This window comes from Eleginops maclovinus, chromosome 15 (assembly GCF_036324505.1).
Source record: "Eleginops maclovinus isolate JMC-PN-2008 ecotype Puerto Natales chromosome 15, JC_Emac_rtc_rv5, whole genome shotgun sequence".
Taxonomy (NCBI): Eukaryota; Metazoa; Chordata; class Actinopteri; order Perciformes; family Eleginopidae; genus Eleginops; species Eleginops maclovinus.
Genome location: NC_086363.1, coordinates 11307365 through 11327942, shown reverse-complemented (window position 1 = coordinate 11327942; position 20578 = coordinate 11307365). Strand labels below are relative to the sequence as shown.

At 41.3% G+C, this 20578-nt stretch overlaps 1 protein-coding gene across 1 annotated transcript in view; it reads left to right on the top strand.

Moving 5' to 3' along the window:
- The window catches only part of nbas (NBAS subunit of NRZ tethering complex), a 153615-nt gene that overhangs the window by 14795 nt on the left and 118242 nt on the right, over positions 1-20578 (top strand). The window contains exons 11-21 of the mRNA XM_063902089.1: positions 371-436; positions 532-660; positions 1113-1176; positions 1664-1857; positions 3425-3700; positions 8117-8242; positions 8555-8706; positions 8877-9014; positions 15482-15560; positions 17985-18089; positions 20028-20164. Coding sequence (XP_063758159.1) covers positions 371-436; positions 532-660; positions 1113-1176; positions 1664-1857; positions 3425-3700; positions 8117-8242; positions 8555-8706; positions 8877-9014; positions 15482-15560; positions 17985-18089; positions 20028-20164 — 1466 coding nt within the window. The remainder of the gene's footprint in view (positions 1-370; positions 437-531; positions 661-1112; positions 1177-1663; positions 1858-3424; positions 3701-8116; positions 8243-8554; positions 8707-8876; positions 9015-15481; positions 15561-17984; positions 18090-20027; positions 20165-20578) is intronic.

Here is a 20578-nt window from a genome sequence, read left to right as displayed (position 1 = left end):
ATACTTTATACAGCCAAAAGGATGAGCCCATTACATTTTAATATCTGTAATATTTTACACACACACACACACACACACACACACACACACACACACACACACACACACACACACACACACACACACACACACACACACACACACACTCTTGAGGTCTGAGTCTGATCAGATAAAAACATAAACGCAGTGTAGCATCCTCCCTCCCTCCCATACACACAAATAACTTTGTAAATACAATACTTTTGCAATATTGCTCATGTTTTTGATGCACACACACACACACACACACACACACACACACACACACACACACACACACACACACACACACACACACACTCACTAATTATTGTCATCTCTTCACTATTAGAATCAGAAGAGAGGTTTCTTCAAGATCCCCAGTTTCCGGTTCTTTTCCAGACAAGGAGATGAAAAGGTACCGCATCTCTCTCTCTCTTTTTCAGGTTCCTCAATTATTTAATAGGAAGGATTCTGCCCTAAAAATGGTCTGTGTGCCTATTTTCTGTCCAGGACGGTGTTTTCCGCATGAGCCTGAGCCCCGACGGCGCACTGCTCGCTGTCATCCACTTCTCTGGTCGCCTCTCTCTGTGGGACGTCCCCTCCCTCAAACAGAGGGCCACATGGAGCCAAGATCAACAGGTACACCTCTAAGCTGTTTAACTGCGAGTGTGTGTAGGAGAATTTATGCATGATTTTGCTGAGTAAACCTGTGAGCATTGCAGTTGTGTGCTGGCATTATTTTGCGCATTAGCTGCTCAACTGAATGTATTAATGTAATCTCTCCGGCCCAAGTCTGAGTGGGTAGAGAGGGATTGTGTACACACCCATTAGATATTAAGTGAGGTGGCTTAGACACAACTTATATTTGCACAATGTATTGCCGATTTATATGTGTGTTCCTCTTTATCGCCTGGTCTGAGCCTGCAGAGATGCTGCCTGTGCGAGCTTCATGTGTAAACAGGGTTAGAAGATTAATATTACCCCCTCCTCCTCCTCCTCCTCCTCCTCCTCCTCCTCCTCCTTAATCTTCTTCTTCTTCTTCTTTTCCTCTCTTCCTGTTTGGTCCCACCATCCTTCGGTCCTGCCCGCAGCCAGGATTTGACGAGATCAACCCAGAGTGGAAGACATCGCTGGAGAGAAGGAAGAAAATAAAAGGTACTTTGGCCTGAAGGGCTAAAGAGAGCGGACTTTGTTGCTGACACAGCAGCGCACTGTGGATACAATTTAATGATCCTTGACATGCACTATTCTCTGAATTTTACAGTTATTTAGACACACATCCAAAGCCAGAAAATATTTTCCTTCTTCAAAGTGTCCATGCTTGTGAGTGTGTGTTTCTGTGCTGTGTGTTCACGCCTCTTTAGGCAGATTTACAGTCCCTTTTTTTGACAGTTTTGGGCCAGTTGTAATGACAGCAGTGACAGCTTGTGTAAGCAATAATCTGTGCGAGTCTTCATCTCATGGATGACAAGTGATGAATATGCCCACATGTGTAAATATGTCTCAGGGAAGGAAGCCAATTCTAAAATGTTAATGGAGACAAGAAAATAGTATCCAAAAAGTACACCAAGCAATGCCAAATAAAAGTTTGACCACATTCCCCTGGTGTATATGCACATTTGTAAAACGTTTCCTGTCCCAGATAAGGAGCAGTACTACCCGCTGGAGGATGTGAGCTGGTGGAGCGACGTCGTGCTGATTCTGGCTCGCTGCTCCGGCTCCGTCACCGTGTCCTCCGTCAGGACGCTGCGCAACCTCCTGGGGAAATCTTGCGAGTGGTTCGAGCCCTCGCCTCAAGTCACGGCGGCACACGACGTGGGCTTCCTCAGCTTGGAGGTAAATGTTCAAAAGCGGTGTGCATGTGTGGTTAAGCAAACAGATAGAGGGGATTAGTAAACTAATAGAATGGGATGTGAGACTCATGTTAGCTGAAACCATCTTTTAGCATCAGGCATTGTAGATCTTGGCCTTCAGGGCTTTTAAACGCCTTTTATAAAATACAATATTTCCTCTTTTCATCAACCCGGCATGCACTGGGTGAAACAAACAATGCAGCCTGGACCCTTATGTTATTGGGAAGTCAGTTATTTTGTTTTATTTATAAAAATATTTAAGAAAAAAAGTCCTTTTGAGCACAATTTTCTTTGTGAAATGAGATGATTTATGATGCATTTCTTTTGTGCTGCCAGCTGATGTGACTCAATATAACGAATGACTATTTATATTGAATATGTATATATGACTATGGTTTTGAAAGTCATTGTGTGGAAGCCTTTATAAATGCAGTCTACGGTAACAGAATGTGTGTAAAGTTGTTGGAGTATATGAAGATGAAACATTAACCACTAGCTCTTTATTCCCCAACAAAGTCCTGGTTATCACAGCACCCTCCACGTTTGCTTCAGTCCTCCCTTTTTTCTTCTCTTTCTCTGATTGCATAGAGAAAGAGAGAGGTATTTTTTTATCAGCCAGCTGCCAACTTTTTGGAACGGTTTCATCAGCCTGCTTCAGTATTGAGAGGGGGAGGGGGGATGGGTGCCGGCGTAGCTGTATCTAAAGCCGAGGGTTTTATGCGTGTTGAAATTACCTTGAGCATGGGGCTTGTATTGTGTGCTGCCTCCACAGATGTGGAATAATGTGACCTTGTGTGTTTACGATGATTCCATGTGCATGTTCCTGTGCGTGATGAGTAATGTATTAGTGCAGCACTATGGAAGCTGCCTCAGCTCCTCATTGATTAAGGCACTTAAAGCTTTACAGGTGCTAAATGTTTCATAAACCCTGGCTGGGAGCCCCTCTGCTCGAGGATAGCATTTCTATAGTGAGCATAAAAACCCAGAGGGGCACCACTACAAAATATAATGTCTTGCTGCAGCGTAGGGGGAAAATTTGGCAAGTATCTCCCCAACTGAGGCAATGAAAAAACTAGAATAAGGGGACAAATTGTATTCTGCTTAGCTTTGGATTAGAATTTATATTGAGCAGACAGACCATGCTCTTGTTTTGTGTTTTTGACAGCTTGCTGATCCAGCTTGACGGAGTTAAAGAATTGAGTTCACCAGATTATGATGTAAACAACGCTGCATTACACATTTTTCGGCAAAGAAGTGTCCCCACTAGTCATTCCGACCGATGGCTGTAACTCTGATAGGTAGTTTATTTAGTTTTGCAGCCATCCCTTTATGATTTGGGCCGACAAGGCAGATGTATTTTTATGTAAAGACACAACTGTGACTGAATTGCTTCATCAGATGCGTATGTTAGGAGTATAATTCAGAGTTATCACTATGTATAACTCTAGTTCCTCAACTCTCTTGTACCCCATCATTTTTGAATGATTCTGCTTCACTACTTAACTTTGTCATCCCTCATTTTAACTTCAGTCTATCTTAATTCTCTGCAGTGTGAGGTGAAGCTAGCTCAGAAGCGCGGGCGCCTGGAGAGCAACATGAGTAGCGGGGCCAGTGAAGATGAAGAAGGCGATGATGGCGGGGACTCTGACTCGGATGAAGAGTCCTCAGCCAAAGCCCGCTACTTTGGCTACGTCAAGCAGGGCCTGTACTACGTGACAGAGATGGAGAGGTTTGCGCCACCACGAAAGCGTCCCCGCACCGTGATCAAAAACTATCGTCTGGTCAGCCTGAGGTCGACAACACCGGAGGAGTTGTACCAGAGGAAGGTAGGCCTATAAATCACTGCAGTATAAGTGTTGATGTACACTTTTAAAACATTATACCGGTGCATCTCATCTCTTTGGCTCCAAAAAGTGTTTTACAGCTACTGTACTTTTCTAAGGCAGGATCAGAGCTAAATCCGTAAGAAGAATGCAGATAACTTCATTTGTGTCCTCCTTTTGAATTTTAGAAGACTTTCACCAGAGCCTGAATCCATTTGTCCCACTTTACATTTGAAAGAGCACATTTTGAACGTGCTGGATCAGATAAAGGAAGAATAATGAGACCTCTTTATGGCTGGGTTATATCATCAGATATTCCATCGCATAGCTTTCTGTAAAGATAGTCTCACCATTTTGAGGATAACCATGATCCAGGAACTTTACTTGAAAGTTTTCGAGGTTAGTCGAGGGGTTAATTGCTTTAGTCCAGACTGAAACAACTCAATAACTATCGGATGAATTAATTAATTAATTCGTAATTCGGAATTAATTAAAAACACATTTTTCTTCTTTCAGTTCTTTTTATTTTTTATATAAGAGTTTACCTTAAATTTTAATAACACCCTAATAAGACCAACTGCAACAAAGATCCCCTACACCCTGTTGTCACCTGATGTCAAACTGACTTTATACAGGGTTGTACAACACTGCATGCAAAGTGTCCTGAATGAAAGACCGTCGTTAACACAAGGCACTCGTTAATACCGAGTAAAATTGACAAATGAAAAGCCTTTTAGTCATAACGAGAGGTTAAACAGAAGCAGCACGTCCAGACCCGCAATGTCAAAAAACTATATTCAGGTCCGTGTCGACGATGGGAAAATGTGTAATATATAATCCTGCAATTGTGTCGGGAACCAGTCCAAAAAAGGTCAAAAATGATCCGCCAATTTCATGGTATTTTGGACAAACATGTCCCTAGAGGGTGAATCTAAGCGGCAGACAATCTTTGTTTCATAAAATGTCTAAATTACTGATTGATGGATTTTCATGATGTTTAGTTCCTACAGGGTGGATTGTAATCACTTCAATCATCAGGTCAAATCGCCACTTAATCCAATAAGTTCTGTAAATGACCCTACATGACTGACACTCCCATCAGCCTTAGCTGTACTTCGTGCTTAGCGATCATTAGTAAATGTTAGCACGGCTACATGCACACTTCGCCCAATTACAGAGTGACAGAGCTGCTGGCATTTGTCTTTAAGGCTTTGAATGGATAGCCCCTGCTCAGTGACTCTGAGGGGAAGTCACATCGCAGCATTCATATTTTATGAAGTTCACATAACTGGTGTCTGGAAAGGTACTTTTTATTTGACAATTCAGGTCCAAGTGTGTGAACACTGTAGGATTGAATGTTTTATGAGTTATGATTCTTTCGTTATTTATTGGGGCAACCAAATTTGAATGGGCTAAAACAATAAAAGCTTCCCCTCACTGCTTCTGCCTTCGTGTTTGGATTGAAATGCTCTTTTAGCTTAGCAATCTAAATGGCTCTCTGCCTCACACAGTGTTGTAAATTCATTTGGGCAAAGGAATTACCTTTTTAATATTTCAAAGACACTCCATTCCTAATTATACCAACCCCTCATGTAAAGCCTTTATCATATGCAAAGTGATACATGGGTCTCATGTGTCTCACTGTAATGCCGGCAATCACGTTTTAACATCAGTCATCAATTCTCCTCCGTGGTGGATATCACATTTCCCACGAAAGCCTTCATTTATTTTTTTCTTGCCGCTTAATTTAGCAGCAACTGAAGGACGTCATATGAATCTGTTTGGTCACTGACTGAATTATAACAGGCTGATCTGCAAAATTGGTTTCTGACTAAATAAATCCTGTGCCAGCTCACTGAAGTGCAATTGTTTTGTTGGACCCACGCCAGAGTGTTGTTGAGGAGGAATGAAAAAACCAAGCAAGATGTTCAGTCTGTTTTTAAGGCGATTTTTCTCAGTCCCAGGGGTTTCTCTGAAATGCTAATTGCCGCATTGGAAATATGGCTGTTGTTGCGGCTTCCTACAAATTGCAGCAAATACAACAACATGCTCCTTCATAAAACACACTATCAGCTCTCAATGGTCCCAAGTTTGAGCATGGTTCATCAGTCATTTTTATGACCCATCATCTACTTCCTTCTTCATCATTGTCATCATCATTAGATGCCATTAGTCATCGCCATCAATTCTAACAGTGGAGAGTTACACGGTAATATATCATTATTATCTCTTTGAACCACTTGGTACCCGCGGGACTAACCGCAGCTGCTGCTCTCCTGTTGGAATACTCACAAGTATCCAATTCTAGTCGTGTGAGTGAATGAAAGTGTGTTTTGTTTGCGTGTGTATGTATGTATGTGTGTGTGTGTGCATGCATATTATTATGTCTATCGTGTGTGTGTGTGTGTCAAGGCCTGCATTATGCTTGTTATGTTTGAACAGTTTGATATTTCCGCACTCGTTCACACACAGAAAGCAGAATGACCTGATCTCACCTCAGCTGAGGTTTGCAGTTCAGTTGCGAAAGACCTCAAGTCTTTCCTCAAGTCAGCCTATTCATGTGTTTTAGCGGTTTGATGAGGCGTTCGGTGGCGTAACCCTGCCTGCGTGAGGAGCATACTGGCAGAGCTCCTAACATTTTTATTAGCCGAATCCGGAGAGAGAAGGAAGCTGTTTTTGATGTCCTCCTACGTGAGGTTTAACTGTGTGGGGTTCTTATTGCCCTCAAGGAACCGCAGTCTGGCTAATGTGTTGCTTTCTACTCCTACACACAGAAAAAGATGGATCCTCAGTCAGTGTGTGTCTGTCAGAACGCTGGCACACATGTACCATCACACACGTACAGTAGGCCTACATAAAAGTGCTTTTGATGGATCAAATCATTGTGTGAGACATTGATGTGATGCAAAACCTCTTTTAGCATTATAATATGTCAACATCTATTCAGGCCAATTCAAAAATAATAATAATGATGACTGCAGCGCTACTTCTACTGCTACCAAAGAAAAATAAATGCTATGCTGGAGACTTTGTGAGCATGTCCTTGGGTACAGTGGTGTTTGACATGAAATGCTATCAAACACACAATGAATGCACACCTCTCAATACTCCCATGATGCAGGTGAAACGTTTATCATGTGCTCCATCCAAAGTCCTGTTAGCGCAGGACCAGTACTACCTGGGGACCGCTCGTTTGTAATAATAGCGGAGGTCGTCTGTCACATTTTGTAATTTGACAAGTAAATATTCATACCGTATTTCGTACACAAAGGTCATGTGATAATATTAGTACCATGTGAATATGCACCTTGTGATACAGGGTCATAAGTTCTTTTTCCTGGCTGAGAATTACAGAGATTAAGAATTATAAATAAAGGGTATTTTAGGTGCAAATTCAGGAAGCTACTCTTGCTAATAAAACACTAGTGGGCGCCTTAATATTCATTACATTAAGAATACATATTGTGAAGTGGTAATATACTTTTAAAATTTGTGTTTTTTTACACAAAGCCTTGAAATCATATTGGTAGGATAATGATAATACATTTGAGTAAAATACATGAGTTTTTATTATTTACATCACTCTAAGGCTTTAGTCAGTGTTTTCCACTTTTCCAGCCAATACTTTGCTGTACGAACAAATACCTGCATGCAACACATACGGCAGTACTCACTCACTCAGTACTTGCCCCTGAATTCTCTTTTTGTGTGTTGATCCCTCTGATTTTATTTTGTCAAATATCCCCAAATATTCCATTCGCCTTCAGCCATTCTCCTTATCCCTAGGAAGCAGCCCCCTCCAGAGTGTGTCACATTGCTACACAGATTGAAATCTGTGTGTTAGAGCGGTTCCTTTTCAGACTTTGAGCATTCAGAGTGCGTACTCAGGATTTTGGGAGAGCCATAGCTTTTGAACACATTTATTCAAAACCTTAGCTTCTTTGTCCTTCAGCATGATGGGAAATCAGGCCAAGGACTTTCTCCTCTCTAATATTTCTTTTATATACGCCATGTGGTTGTAGTTCCTTTAAATCATTTTATTCATTGAATTCTCTTTAGGGACATGATTGAATAAGTCCCTTAGGTTGATAAATGGATATAAAACATAAAAAAGTACCCACAGATTCTGAAATGAATGAAACTGATCTGCTGTTCTTTTATTTGAGCAATATTTGTTTGGTAATGAACCTTAATAATAAACAAATTATTTTGCTTAGAGTTTTCCGCCCCCAACCACTTTCTAATCAAACTGTCTCACAGTGATTCACTTCCTAATAAAAGTCCATTCGCTCTTCTTTTTTGTGATCATATACATTAGGTTCCCTGCTGTCTGTTCCACAGTGTGAAGAAAGCATCCATGTATATTGATCACGTCCTCCTAATGTTATATTATTGTTTTCATTTTTGTTTATCCCCCAGATTGACAACGAGGAATACGGTGAAGCCCTGTCTCTTGCTCAAGCGTATAATCTGGATTCTGACCTGGTGTACCAGAGACAGTGGAGGAAGAGTACCGTCAGCATCGCCTCAATACAAGATTATCTGGTAAGAGATAAGAGAGATGTAGGTCCGGAAATTAGGAAAGGAAGAGAAAAGGATGGTTAAGAGAGAGAGGAGAGTAAGAATTGTATCAGATTTTTGTTGTTTATCACAGCCTATTCGACGTGTGGTTAGAAATATACAATATATGTGTGTAGGTGAGTAGGGGTACAGCACACGCTTAAGTCCCTTTTACTCTATTTCACGCATCATTTTTACCAATTTGATGCAAAATTTCACACCTCTCCTTCCTAATTCTGTTTCTCATTTTATCCCAACATTTTTTCTGAACTCATTCCCAAAATCCCACCCCTCCAGAGCAAGATCTGCAAGCGCTCATGGGTGCTGCACGAGTGTGTGGAGCGGGTCCCGGAGAATGTAGACGCAACCAAAGAGCTGCTTCAGTACGGCCTGAAGGGAACCGACCTTGAGGCCCTCATAGCCATAGGAAACCGGGAAGATGGGGGCAGGTGAGACATTCATGAAAACACAAAGCCTTGAACATAAATAGAAAGAATGCCAATCGATTTGTGCTCCTCCTTCCCTCCTATCAACCTTAGGCTTGTTAAGCATGCCTCATTTTGTTTATACGTATTTACCCTCTAGCCACAGTATGTGTCATTTCCCTGCCATCTCGCAGGTTTATCATGCCAGGCGACGTTGACCTCGACGACCTCCCGTACGAAGACATCCTGTCAGGAGACGAGGAGCTGGAGATGAAGAAGGAGCGGGAGAACAAGAAGAGACGAGAGCTGTTGGCCAAGGTCGACTTCAGCAGGTACACAGACAGCCACACTGTTGGTTTATTCAGTCAGACAGCAGATCAAGACGGAAAGTCGCAGCAGGCAGAAATGCTGCCAAAGTTTTAGAATTTACAGAGACTGGAGCATTTGAACACAATCACCGAGGCTGGGTGGTGCTTACAGATACTTCAGCTAGAGGACCCAAGCTTGGTTGGCAAGCAACTGCATGGCTGAAGTGTCCTTGTGCGAAATTACCAAAGCTATTATTTCATACGTAAACTCCAGTATGACACTCCTTTTTCGGAAGCATAGGTTTAGGAATTGGTTTGTTGGTCTGCTGGATTATTGATCTGCCTGTTGGTTGGTCCATTTTTCAGTTCACCACTTTGGTCAGACTGACATTTTGTGACAACTATTTGATAGATCAACATGACACTTTGTACAGACATTCACGATTCCCAAAGAATTAAGCAGGCCACCTTTACCATTCCCCTGATTTTTACTTTAGTTTCACCATGAGGTTTATATTTGTGGTCCAAGGGAAAGATTTTGACGACTGTGAAATGGATTGGCATGAAATTTGCAACAGAATCTTGCTACTTCTGATTTTATATTCAGCACCACCAGCAGGTCAATTCCTTTTCCTAACTATTAGGTAAAGTAGTTAAACATTGACTTGATAGATTGACTCCAAATGTTGTGCCAATAATCATGGTTGCCAGAAGATGAAGTCTGTGACTTTTTCTCTATTTCATGATATTTTTGGTTCGGAGTGAGATGTCTGGACAGCTACGGGAAACATTCAAGGTCCCCAGATGATGATTTGGTTTATTTTTGAACCCCTAACCTTTAAAAAGCAAACACTATTTGGCCTAAGTTGTATTTTTTTCCGTGCTAACTATCACATGTTAATATGCTGTACAGTTTAAACTAAAAACAAATTTCTAAACATGGACATGCTGGCCTGCACAGTGCCTATTTCTTTGCTTTACACTCTTAGTCTTGTCACTTGGAGGGTATTTGTAATATTTTTTGTCATTTTAAAGTCTGCATCACCAGAATTCAACACCAGCTTCCTGCTTTCTGTAGCAGGTGTTAGGTGGGTGTTAAAATCTCACTGAGGGGAAACCTGCCGCTAGCCTGTGTGTGTTGCCTAGTCGCTAAAGCCTAAATTAAGTCATTATTATTCATGGTATGAACTGTAATAACAGGGGCAGCGACTGCCACTACCATTTGTTGGAAAGGAGAGATTGTGGTGACGGTATTTAAGGCGCAGGCACGGAAACAATGAGGAAATGGGAGAGGGGGCTGCCAAATTTAACACTGATTGTTTGATTAGGTCGCACACCGGAGAGCAGGGATCATAAAGGCAGGGACATTAATGAGGATGAGGGAGCGAGAGGGAGAGCGCATTGGTGGAGATTAGTGGGTAATCTGCTGGAGGTAATTTATGCCTTTGTTGTTGAGTGCCCAGGGAAAGACTAATGAAAAACCCTTTAGTGTTAACTAATCACCTCTCATACACACACACACGCACGCAAATACACACACCCATGTATCATGAAACACCCTTAAGTTTATTATAAGGTCTAACACATGTTACACACAGCTGTTGAAAAGACCAGATGCAACCCCAAGAAAATGCTCTGAAATAAATGATGCACCTTTTTAAAATGCATACCTATACTGTGTTATAAGGATTTTCAGCTTCAGTAGCTATATTGTGCTGTCTCTATTGTTCTCTTCACCTCAGATACTTAACCAGTGAGCCTCCGGTCTGCATTTGAATGAGGAGGAGCAGAAACATAATTTAATATCTCCCCCTCAGCTCACTGTTAAACATTTTTTTGTCCCTTTGATTTTCTTTCTGTTTGGCTCATTCGGTAATAAAGCGGTTAAGCTTTATTGCAATCCTGTAGTCCCTGTCTGAAAAAGAGAAGATGGAAGATAAGCAAAAGATAAAAGAGGGAAAATCCATATCATTAAAAACATTAATGCAAAACATTCCGTTAAATCCTCAGTAAATTACATTTATTTTTTATGGTGTTGCCAGGCTGCTCGTACACCTGTGCCCAAAATGTTTTTATATGTATATGTAAATTTGTGTGCATATGGGCGCAGCAAAGTCCCTTGCTAAATGATCTGCCCTTGTTGCCTTTAGGCCTGCAGCCAAGGTCTGAGACTGATAATAATTCTCTTAATTTCTTTTTAACTACACCACTATTACAGAAATGGCTTAGTATCGATCACAGCTGCTGTATGTGCTTTTGTGTGTGATGCTCTTGTGTGTAGGTAAGGGCTCTATTTAACTATTGACTGTGACAGTAAGTGCAGCTCTCGTCCCTCCCCGTGTTATGTGTTTGTGTGCGTGTATGAGTGCGCTTGAAAATAGGGAAACACTGATCAGACTTTTTCAGTCCTGATAGTGGTACATGGACTATGGGTTTCGGCTAACGATCCAATACCAGTTAAAAAAAAAAAGTACTGCATCGAAGTGACTGGATCAGTGAGCATTCTTTATGTGTAATGTGATCTGTAGGGCGAGCCCAGTCTGCTCTGTTGTGATTGTTCAACTGATTTGAGATGTCTTATTCTTTACCCGTCACGTGCATTGTGTTGGAGCGCTAGCCAATAGAAACACAAGTGTTACCTAGTCACATATTATGGAAGTAAACAAAGGAGTCCAATCGGGGCGTTTCAGGAGAGTGGGCGTGGGGGACTGTGTGGGAGAGGGAGGAAACTTTGGGATTTAAGCCTTTCATGCACAAAAACTTATATAACATACTACAGGAAAGGGAAACCCCCCAGAAAGCACAATAGGGCCACTTTTAAAAAACCTTTTAAATCCAGTAACTATTTCCACAAAACCTAAAAAAGGATTCCAGTTCCAGAAAAAACTAAATGAATCAACATGAGTTATAGATTAAGATGATGCTGATTTATGACATAGAAGGTAAAATTCTAGTAACAAACTAAGAATTGAATTGGATAGTTCACCAAATGGCAGATAGGGGTTTGGAAGTCACTCTTTAAGGTAGCTATTGACAGTTCCTGACACATTCTCAGTATTCATAGTCAAACCAACTCAATTGATTTGTACTATTATAAACAAGAGGACCATGGAAATCCACTTTTAGCAAACACACCTTTTGTTAAAAATAAAATGAAATAATGGATGGTTTTGTCCTTCTCCCTCCTCTCTTGTTACTACCAGCTTTACCCTTATAGGCACTTTGCTCTTCTTGCACTGCATTCAGTCATCCAGAAATATATTGTCACATGAAATACAGACTTCCTCAGGACTTGGTTGTTGCTTAATATTATAGACTGTCATGCTCCAGTCTGTTTTTTAAAACCGTTTTGGGCTTCAAGCAGAAAGTTTTATCTTTTAGCTTTTTCTCATCAGTCTGTGTGCGCATAATAAAGTATAATTCAGAATGCGCCGAGGGCCTTTATATCTGCCGCAAGATGGACAGTACTGCAGTAGTAATGTATTTAGATATGTGTGTCTGTGTGTGTGGAGGAGAAAGAGAGGGGGGCTAGTGAACCATCTGCTGCCAGGTGTTTATGTTGTTATCTGATCAGATTCAGACCTCAATCAGAAGTTTCATTTTCTCATTTGCTGGTGTGTGTGTGTGTGTGTGTGTGTGTGTGTGTGTGTGTGTGTGTGTGTGTGTGTGTGTGTGTGTGTGTGTGTGTGTGTGTGTGTGTGTGTGTGTGTGTGTGTGTGTGTGTGTGTGTGTGTGTGTGTGTGTGTGTGTGTGTGTGTGTGTGTGTGTGTGTGTGTGTGTGTGTGTGTGTGTGCGCGCGCGCGTGTTACTGATGCAGCCCTGCGCATGTGAAGACATGATCAGAAGTGTTTTTGTCTGTTTATGCAGTCCAATTTTATCCCCTTCGCACTGTGTGATAATCGCTTTTATCACACATCGCCTTTCTGTGGGAGAGTGTGTGTTTGTGTATTTGTGTGTGTGTGGGGGTGGGTGGGTGTGTGTGTGTGTACATGAATGCGGCTGCGTTGGCCTGTTTATGCGGTTCAATCTCTGTCCAGTACAGTCAGGTGTTAGTACAGAGATGGAGGCGTGATGCCATCGGATTGTAATAACCTGAAGTCCTGATAGCTTCAAAATATAAGATGAACACACACACACACACACACACACACACACACACACACACACACACACACACACACACACACACACACACACACACACACACACACACACACACACACACCTTGGAGCAATCAGGGTTCAATCTCTTTACATTAGACAGTGTGTGCAATGATGGGTAACGGCCTAAAGTGCAGTCAAAGTCGGGCCCATTACATCTCAAACCTCACATTCTTCAATCTCCATTCAGATGTGTCGCCTTTTTTTTGTTTTCGCTCATGGCCCACTTTGCCTGCGTTTCCCTTTTGAGTCACTGTTTATGTAAGGGCAATCCAGGGAACTAATATACATCTTTTGCAATGGCACAGGCTCTCTGTTACCCTTTTGGTGAACTGCCAAGTTGCCTATTTGTATGTGTAACAGTATACACGCTGTTTATCTTGTACAGCTGTGGAATTCAGAAGCAGGATTGAGAGGCAGCAGCCATGGACCTTTACTAAATAGAGCCAACTCTGACCTGCTGCCGGAATTTCCACACTGCCATGCTGGCGTTTGTCTTCAAAGTGCGCTCAGAGGAAAACAGATTAAGATATTTCGATCAATTGCTCTTATTGATTCCGTAATTCCAATTTGTATTGGACTGACATGGCACAAACCAACGTCCCAAAACACAAACAGGAGCAAATGTGGAAGAACCTTCTCTATAATTTCCAGAAGGGGACAACTCGATTATTTACAAAAATATTATTGTATAGAAGTCTATGAAAAATAACTCGACTACTTCTCGCTTGATTTGCTACCTCAGTAAAAACGGTTCTGATTAGTTTATGGTCTCAATTGCTAATTATCAGTCTTTTTCAATACGTTAAGATGTTCAATGTATAGTTATGGTCCCATTTAGAGTACAATAGACAGGGTATGCTTTAGGGTCTGGCTACCGTTTGATGGACAGGTTGCTAGCATTGTCTGTTTTTTCGTAATTTCGTGATTTCAGTTCATAAAAGCTCATTTGGCTTTCGGTAAATATTTTGAGTCTATTTGAGCTCCCTTCTAGTTCCAAATAACAGAAACAGCCAAAATGCCAAACTCAGTGCTTCAAAAACCGCCATCCACAAATCAATGGGGGACCCAACCATCAAATAATGTGATTGCGCTAGTGATGCACACGCTGAGATTTTAAAATGTATTGCTTCTGTCCTTTGTCTCTGTCCTCAGTCCTTACAATGGTGCTTCTATAATGCATACATTAGCCCTGTGGCCCACAGGGGTAAAAACACACAGGTTTTACATTTAGTTTAATAAACCTTTTTTGTAGTAAATGAAGAGTTTTTATCAAACCTTGACAGGAGAGCATGTCGCCTTGTTTTCTGCTTCTGAAGTCCCTTTGTGTTGGATTGAGCCATCGTTTGAAACCCCGAGAGGAGAACAGACGGGTTAAAATAGCTTTCTATCATCTCGTCTCATATCTGCTCCTTCTCTCCCCTCTCCTTTCTCCAACTACTTTTTTTTCTCTCTGAAGAGGCAGAGCAAAGCAATAATTACCAGTGGTTCGAGTGCTAAGCCGCCCCTCTTTGATGTGCCAGAGAGTCTGTTGAGCCAGTGTTAATCTCTGTTAGTCTGTGTAGAGGAACCCTGATAACGCCTGATAGCGCACTCTGTAATGAGGGATTAGGGATTAAGACGGCGGTGGAAGGGTCAGCTCTCCTGTGGTCACACTGCGGTTGATCTAGGCCAAGCTTCTTTTTTTTAATGGAGCTTTGTGCTATGCTCGACAGGGCCAGGTTGTTTCCTCGTGGAATATACTTGGAGGTGTGTGAATATGTGGTGATTATTATTTATTTGTCCGTGTGAGCTGAGGTGACGTAGCGAACCGGTCGTACTCAGCCTTGTGGGTCCTTTCCCACGGGCATACCTTGGGTGATTGAATCGTAGGTAGATCCTATATAGCTTGGTGCCTTGGTGTTGTGGTCATCCAATTTATTTATGGTCGTGATTAAATGACATTGAAAATGGATTTGATTCTCGCAGGGCAATCACTCACCTCATTGACAACTAGCGTCACATACATAACAACCAAAGGGCTCTTGTGGTCATAAGGGGTTGATTTGTGGCCTTTAGAAAATGATTAGGTCTAGAGGGCACAGTGTGGTATTGTAGTCACCAGTCCACAGCATTGTTATATAGGTCCCCGCGGGGAGCCTGTACAGGGTCAATTTACAGTTCATTTAAAGCTAGAGTGTGTCCATTAGTGACATATGTGGGCCAGGTTGGAAGTTTGAAGCACTTTTCAGATCTTACATTTCATTTTTTAGGGTTGGCAATGTTCATTATAAAGTCTTGAGATTGTACCAGCATGCAATTGATTAATGTTTTTACATGTATATTCTTAGGCTGACTCTGGAGCAGAAGGAGCTGTGTCGGAGCCGACTGAAACTACTCTCCTATCTGGACCGGCTCGAAACCTACGAGGTAATCACCGAACATTTATTTAGTTCTATTCACATCGGACATAGTTATTACACAACCTGAAATGATACTGAAAGCTTCCATATTAGAAATACAACTGCTTGACATTAAGGGTGAATAGAAAAAGTCAACAATAAAACAGGGATAGAATGCTGTCATAAATGGAAAAAGCAGATAGAAAAACACACTATATAAAATAAGGATGGAATAAGATAAAGATCTCAATCATTTGTTTGTCTGTGACATTTGTAGTAAAAAATGCCTATCGCTGTGTGCTTAAAAACATACTCAAACCAATAGATTTGACTTGCTTAGAAAACACCTTGTGCTCTAGCAGATCTAGATAAAAAAACAATTATAAAACTACACATTTATACACACAAACCATTCGATTGTAAATGTCTACCAGTGTCGCTTTTAGTTTACCATCCTGTCTTCACTGGATCCGCTCAGACTCAACTACACCTGCAGTTACATCTGTAGCATGTGAGCAAATAGATTTCAAGCCCCACATCACGTTGTGGGTCATGGTTATACAGGAATAGTAAAAGTTGTTGTAGCCTATGTAGACAGCTGTAATTGAAATGAAAGCATATCCATTCTGTCAGATAGGTGTGAGATTAAAACGCAGCTGAAATGCCTCCTGTGTAAACACGGTATGACCAGACAAGATAGTCAGCCCTATGAGAGCCCACTCCTTCTCAGTCTGGAAATTATCAGTTTTTATAGAAATTTAAAGCAGTCAACAGTTCAGAACACACCACCTATTAGTGACAATCCTCTGGGGTAGCCAGTGGATATCCAGGCGAATACTTTTTCTTCTGTCCGACTCTGACTGTTTACAGTCCGATTAGCAAATTACACATCTGTACAATCATGCAGCTTATCTCTATACAAAAAGATATCCCATATGAATGCTAATAAAAAACATAAATTGTTGTCGGACAATAGCCATTGGAATTGCATTTCGGCCTTTTCTCTTCATACTTACTGTCATTCAAAGCCCTCTCATAAAGAAACCAGAATGCTATCGTTACCATGCATTCAGATTCTGCATTAATCGTGTTAATCGAGGCGGTCTCAGTGTAGTATGAATGGATGTTTTCCAGACTATTGTATGAATAAGAATCAAGCATACACAATTTAGGCTTCTTTTTGGGGATCTACATGGGTGTGAAGGGTGTTTGAAGTACTGCTAACCACCATTCAAATTATTATTCGAAGTTTAAGAATCACTAACATATGATGTGTTTATTTACATGTTTGCGTAAGAGACACCCTAAGTTAAGGTTTTTATAGAAAACATTCTTCATTACTTAGTTGTTTTCCCAGCGGCAACTGAACATTTCCTTCTTTCTTTTCTCCACCCTTTCATATCGAATCCCCCCCAAAGCACAGAGGCTTTTCTCATCTGCCTTTTATTGATACTCTTTCTTAACCCCACTAATCTCTTTAGAAATATTGAAAAGTTGGAGAAGATAGTTACGTGAGAGGCATGTAAAGTTTATAAATAAACGAATGAAGGTTTGGTAACTCACTAGCTCGGAGGCAAATGTGACATAAGGAAATATCGTTGTACTCTAACATTAATAGGCCTACAGGAGATAAGCATCAGTGCAGCATACATAGCTACATGCTTAAAGTGGGACTTTGACACTTGCACCCACTTAACACTCTGGATTTCAGATTTACGATGAATAATGTTAACACGCACGCCCTTTTCATCCGCAATAAATCACGGGAGAACAGGGCCGTACCTTCTCCCATGCAAGAGAGGAGAGATGAGATTTCGACCTGCTTCGTATTCAGCTCAGCCGGAGTGACGTCTCTCTCTTTATTTCGGACATTGTCATGGTAACTGAAGCCCTCGTCAGATTCCTTTTGCCCCAATCCATTTTCTCTGGCTGTCTATGAATATGATATTAGGGTGTTTATCATCCCGACTTGGGCTGGCTCTGTCTGCATCGGGCCATTCAAAGGGCCATCCATCAGACACGCAGTGTCACACACACACATCTATACAAAGACACACACACACTCATGGCATAGAGGATGCCTCAGATATTTTATACACACAGACGTGCATAAATCCTTTTGAGCCAAAGGCCAGGACAACAAATGTTCCCTCCTGACACATGTGCACTCTCACACACTTTTGTACCTTCCTCAGATGGTTTTGACTAAAAGGACAGGACAGCTGCATACTAGGAAGTTAAATAGCATCTCTGTTGACTTTGTCTAGCTGATCCTCTTCTTGCTCTTTTTGTCGGCTCATCTTCGTTTGACTTTCAACCCACTCGCACAATTTTCTCTGTAAAGATAACCCTCTGATTCACAAATGTCTTGTTTTATGAACCACTGTTGCATTCCCCAATCCTAATTCCTCTCGTCTCTTTCTCTTTCTCTCTCATGATTTACATTCTTCAGGAGATACTTGGCGGTCCTCACGCAGCGGAGCAGAAATATGATGCAGAGTTCTTCAAGAAGTTCCGCAGTCAAAATATCGTTTTGTCAGCAAGAAACTATGCCAGGGTAAATTAAGTGCAGTACACACTCAAAAAACAAATGCAGTATAATGAAATGTAACTATAACCTTCATCAAGGTATGATTTTTCTGCAGGCCTGCATTGGCTTTGTCTACATTTATTTAGTATACTGGCACCTATGTTTATTTCTTTGTTTATTTCTAAGTGTTTTGGACCCATTTCCCCTCTTACAGTGGTATGCAAAAGTTTGGGCACCCCTTAGGAAAACCACTGCATCAGTTTGTCACTTGCTGAGCTTTTGAAGCAGCAACTTCATTTTAACATATGTTATACCTTATGGTAACAGAAACATCTCAGTAGTGAAATAACTTTTATTGGTCAAACAGAAACATGTTTATGTGCATTCAAACAAAAATAGGCATGTGCATAAATTTGGGCACCCCTAAGAAATAATTCCATTAATATTTAGTATTGCCTCCTTTTGCTGCAATAACGGCCTGTAGACGCCTCCTGTAGCCACAGACAAGTCCCTTAAGCCTGGCAGGTGGTATTTTGGCCCATTCTTCCACACAAAACGTCTCCAGTTCAGTCAGGTTTCTTGGCCTCCGTGCATGGACAGCCTTCTTCAAATAAATCCATACATTTTCAATGATGTTAAGGTCTGGGGACTGGGATGGCCATTCCAGAACATTGTACCTGTGCTTCTGCATGAATTCCTTGGTGGATTTTGATCGGTGCTTAGGATCATTGTCCTGCTGAAAAATCCAACCCCGGCGTAGCTTCAACTTTGTGACTGACTCTAGAACATTCTTGTCAAGAATCTCCTGGTACTGTAAGGAATTCATGTGGCCCTCAACTTTAACAAGTTTTCCAGTACCTGTGCTAGCCACACAGCCCCATAACATGATAGATCCTCCACCAAATTTTACAGTGGGCAACAAGTTCTTTTCATTGAATGCAGTGTGTTTTTTTCGCCATGCATACCTGTTCATGTTATGACCAAATAACTCAATCTTGGTCTCATCTGACCACAGTATTTTGTTCCAAAATGCTTCTGGCTTGTCCAGATGTGCTTTTGCATACCTCATGCGACTCTTCTTGTGATTAACACTCAGGAAAGGCTTTTTGCACATCACCCTTCCAATGAGCTCTTCCTGGTGCAAAGTACGCTGGATTGTGGAACGGTGAACAACTACACCATCAGCAGCCAGATGTTGTTGTAGTTCTCTGGAGGTGGTCTGTGGCTTCTCTGTGACCATTTTCACCATCCTTCGCCTGTGCCTTTCCCCTATTTTTGTCGGCCTACCACATCTTTCCTTCACACGGACTGTTCCTGTGGCCTTCCATTTCACAACTACGTTTCTGACTGTGGAGACAGACAGTTTAAACCTGTCAGATAATTTTTTGTACCCTTCTCCTAATTTATAATGTTGGATTATCTTAGCTTTCAGGTCAGTGGAGAGTTGTTTTGAGGTCCCCATCTTGCCACTCCCTAAGAAAGAACCTAGGCCAGGCACAGCCAGCTATTACCTATGTTAAATAGCCTTTTTCATGATTGGTTCCACCTGTCTTTGTAATTGAAGGTCTAATGAGCTAATCAAAGCAATTTTGTGCAGCAACCTGTCAGCTATAAATCCGTACAGGTGTTGAAATGAATGCTATTTATAAGGGTGCCCAAACTTTTGCACATCCCATTTTTTGCATTTTATTTTATTATAATAAAACTATGTAATGCTACCCTAAGAATTTTGGTCTGGAAAACACTAAAACGTCTACATCTTTGTAGGAAAACAAATGTTGTTGCTGTGATCTTCTATTATAAAGGAAAAGCAAATTGTCATGAAATCTCAGAGGGGTGCCCAAACTTTTGCATACCACTGTATATATTGTGTTAAAATAGCGGCTTAGTTTCCGATTGTCATAAACTTGGTGCTTTTTCTTTGGGTATGTATTCATTTATTGTCATGCATTTGTTTACCTACAGGAGAGTAACGTGCAGGCTCTGGACATCCTGTTCACTTATCACGGAGCCGAACTCCTCCAGCATCGATTAGCTATCGTGCACAACTTCCCAGAAACCACCTCTCCGCACGAGTACACCACCCTGCTGCCCGAAGCCTGGTAAGACACATATGCACACACGTCTTGTGCCCATACATTTGGGTATCTGGAGTGCCAATCACATGAAATGAAACTCTCAATCGTGAAATTAAACAGCCCAGTCTGTTTGTTTTTTAGCTGCTTAGGTCAGAAAACATGGGATTAAATTTACAGAAGCACACTCAGGAAGTTTTGATGAATGAGGTCTACTCAGATGAGCTTGTTTTATATATAAGGGCACCACAAGGCTGTGTACTGTCACCACTGCTGTTTTCCATTTACCCAATTAAAGTCTGCTGCTGTTATATTAAATAAGCTTTCTTTATTATTATTGCTTCTACATTTTCCTTTTCATTTTTGTGTTTTGTACATCTTTATGTTGTGTTGTGTTCTGTGTTTTATATACTTTATTTTGTCCCTGGAGAAGCCAAAGAC